The sequence below is a fragment of the Nerophis lumbriciformis genome, linkage group LG37, assembly GCF_033978685.3.
Source record: "Nerophis lumbriciformis linkage group LG37, RoL_Nlum_v2.1, whole genome shotgun sequence".
Taxonomy (NCBI): domain Eukaryota; kingdom Metazoa; phylum Chordata; class Actinopteri; order Syngnathiformes; family Syngnathidae; genus Nerophis; species Nerophis lumbriciformis.
The window spans coordinates 14137500-14140411 of record NC_084584.2 but is presented as its reverse complement, the minus strand read 5'-3'; the positions used below and the strand labels follow the sequence as shown (position 1 = coordinate 14140411).

The 2912-nt window shown below is 41.9% G+C and overlaps 1 protein-coding gene across 1 annotated transcript; it reads right to left on the bottom strand.

Moving 5' to 3' along the window:
• Positions 1-969: 969 nt before the first annotated feature.
• Positions 970-2461, bottom strand: LOC133577523 (CD209 antigen-like protein D). Its single transcript, XM_061931444.2, has 6 exons — positions 2455-2461; positions 2333-2387; positions 2170-2252; positions 1960-2088; positions 1500-1548; positions 970-1426 (listed from the first exon to the last, which is right to left on the bottom strand). The coding sequence occupies exons 2-6, from the start codon at positions 2385-2387 to the stop codon at positions 1368-1370; spliced, it is 375 nt and encodes a 124-aa protein (XP_061787428.1). The 5' UTR covers positions 2455-2461; the 3' UTR covers positions 970-1367.
• Between the last annotated feature and the right edge of the window lie 451 nt (positions 2462-2912).

Sequence of the window (2912 nt, the reverse complement as noted above, 5' to 3'; positions counted from 1 at the left end):
GCTCACACACCAACATTATTATATTTTATTATAGTTAGTATTTGGAATAATGTTTTATGTATTTCATTTGTTGAGGTGGCGACTTGTCCAGGGTCGACCCCGCCTACCGCCCAAATGCAGCTGAGATAGGCTCCAGCACCCCCCGCGACCCCGAAAGGGACAAGCGGTAGAAAATGGATGGAAGGATGTATTTCATTTGTAACAATGTTGTTTTTATTATCTATTATTTTAATAATTTCTCCTCACATTGTTCGCCTGTTAGCTGCTGATGATGTCATGACTCCTGACAAGGGTGTCCTGTCCTGTCCTGTCCTGTCCTGTCCTGTCCTGTCCTGTCCTGTCCTGTCCTGGTCTCACCAAACTCCCTCTCGCCACTGGCAATCTTGAGTAGCACGCACCACATGATCTTCCCCCAAGGGGGCGCCAGAGATAGTCAATTAGTAAGTTTCCATGCACTGATAAAGTCGGATTTCTCAAATAACAACAAGGTTTCTTCTTTTTTCACATGGAAAGTTCTAGTTTCCAAGCTCTATCTCTAATGTGACTGTTGGCTATTTGCAGTGCGCCTTTTGCACACTAGGGGGCGATTGTGGTCATTTTACAGGCACATTTCCTTTACTTACTGTTATATTAATTTCACCTCATCGAAGCAGCCTTTTAGGGTTGTTTTGTAATGATTTGCAAACATATTTAGTTGTTTATTTATTGTCTCGGTCTAAGGTAACTGCAGTGTCCTAACAAAGTATCGCTGCATGACACTGAACCGGCTTTGCGACTGTTTCCATGCTAGTTCAATAACAATGTCATCGCCTTCAAGATACACAGTGTGCGTTTTCGGAAAGTAAATTCTGATACTGATAAATTCTGCTGCAGATCAATTCTGATATGATTTTCAGAACGACTCATAAAGAAGGTTTTAAATGTGACTGGAGAGAAAAATTCACCAGGAAATCATGACAGACAAAAAAGTAATTTGCAGATTTTTATTGATTAAAACACCCAGAGTGTAGATGAACAATCAAACATTGAACATCAAGAGTATGTGAACGCACCAACGACAACCTCCTTGACTTGTTTATCATCGAGCAAAAATGTGACAAACAACACAGCCAAACAAGAAAACAAACACACAAATGTCCTATAAAAAGTAGTTTTTTTACAGAACCTAGTCGTAGGAATCTTGTTTCTCTGTCTTAGCGCTGATCTGCAGACCCCACCCTCCACTCTCTAGCTTCAGAAATAATTTATTCAATAGCAGTAAAGAAGCAAATTTGGGACAGATTAAAAAGCTTATTGGCCAATTTATGGAATGCAGAGTCAGTTTGCTCATGCCTTGTATGATTAAGGGCCGCTGTTGACGTTTACATCTACATGATGCAAACATATGGCTTCCTGACATTGCAGTTGGCGGTGCTGCACGCTCCATCTGTGAGAAAGCAAAACAATTTGTGAAATTTTCTACCAGTCAGATCCATTGTACAAGTTGTTGTTCTACATACCAGGTGCAGGATCTTTAATGTACGCACACACTGCTGAACTTCCACAGCCCTGCAAGACAATCACGTTTCATTGATTCACTTTTAAAAAAAGAGACACTACCTTACTTGGAATTTGCACCCATAAAAGAGTGTATGTGTTGTGTTGGCAGCAGTGATGCAGTGCTAGAACATGGGAGTGTGTGGACAGTGGTCGCCACTTTGTGCACACACCCCAAAAACAGACAGAACCACAACCTGGTAGACAGCCCGCAAAAGACCGATGCAGGGACGAGGCAAGGCAAACCCAGAAGACCGTCCCTAGCAGGGCAGCTCAAAGCCCAGAGTGTTGGTGAAAGCAGCCTAGCCAGACCAGATAGCCACAAGTACTCACAGAGTCACAACTGAAAGCCCACCACACAGCAGCTTGACCTCAGACCGTCACCCACCCTTCCCCTTCAGTTGACTTTGCTACTGGTCACACCTGGCTGGTGAGTTCTATCCAGGTGTCTACGATGGCATCGGCATTAGCGTCTCTGATCTCATTAAGAGTGTAATTATGTCGCGCTGTATTGATGGTCACCAGTTGAGCACCAAGGGTCTCGCAGTTTCTCTGATGAGACAAAGTACAAAACGGGATCACTCAGTTGAATCCTCTTATTTGCACAGTTTACAACGTGAAATCCATCCATACCTTTGCATCTTGATAAGACACTTGACTGGGTTCGAAGATGTAACATTCATTGTTACGGAGTGTCCAGCCAGAACGACAGCTACCTGCAACACAATTGTTCTTTGAAAAACAAACAGGAAATATGTAAAAAAATAAAAAGTGTCTGGGTGTATTAGCTACCAACCAAACACTCCACTGATCCCACACAGGAGGAAGAAGACGCGAAGAGAAAAAGCCATCTGTGCAATGATAAACCAACACTGTTGTATTAAAAATGTCAAAGTAAGTCAAGTTGTGTCGTCTTACCTTTGCAGTGAAGATGTTTGATACTGAGGACAACAACGAGCCATCCTTTTATATGCTAGCTTGACACCGCCCTGGAAAGTCTGGTATGTTATTTGTGTGATGATTATCCTCAACAAAACAAACGTTAAAGGTCGGACTTAATTAGCTAATTAAGTTAAACTATTAAAGTTAAGACAATTAAAATGAAAGTTGAAATTAAGTTGAGGGTAAATCGGCGTCTTGTGGTGGGGTGTGGCACTGACACCTCCCAAGTTTTTTTTACTTAATGATTATGCTCTAATTATTGTAAATACAGGTTCGGTAAGGTTAAGAGGCACTTTTGGAAAAAATAAGTACCGTATTTTCCGCACTATAAGGCGCACCTAAAAACCACAATTTTTCTCAAAAGCTGACAGTGCGCCTAATAACCCGGTGCGCTTTATTACGATTCATTTTCATAAAGTTTCGGTCTCGCAACT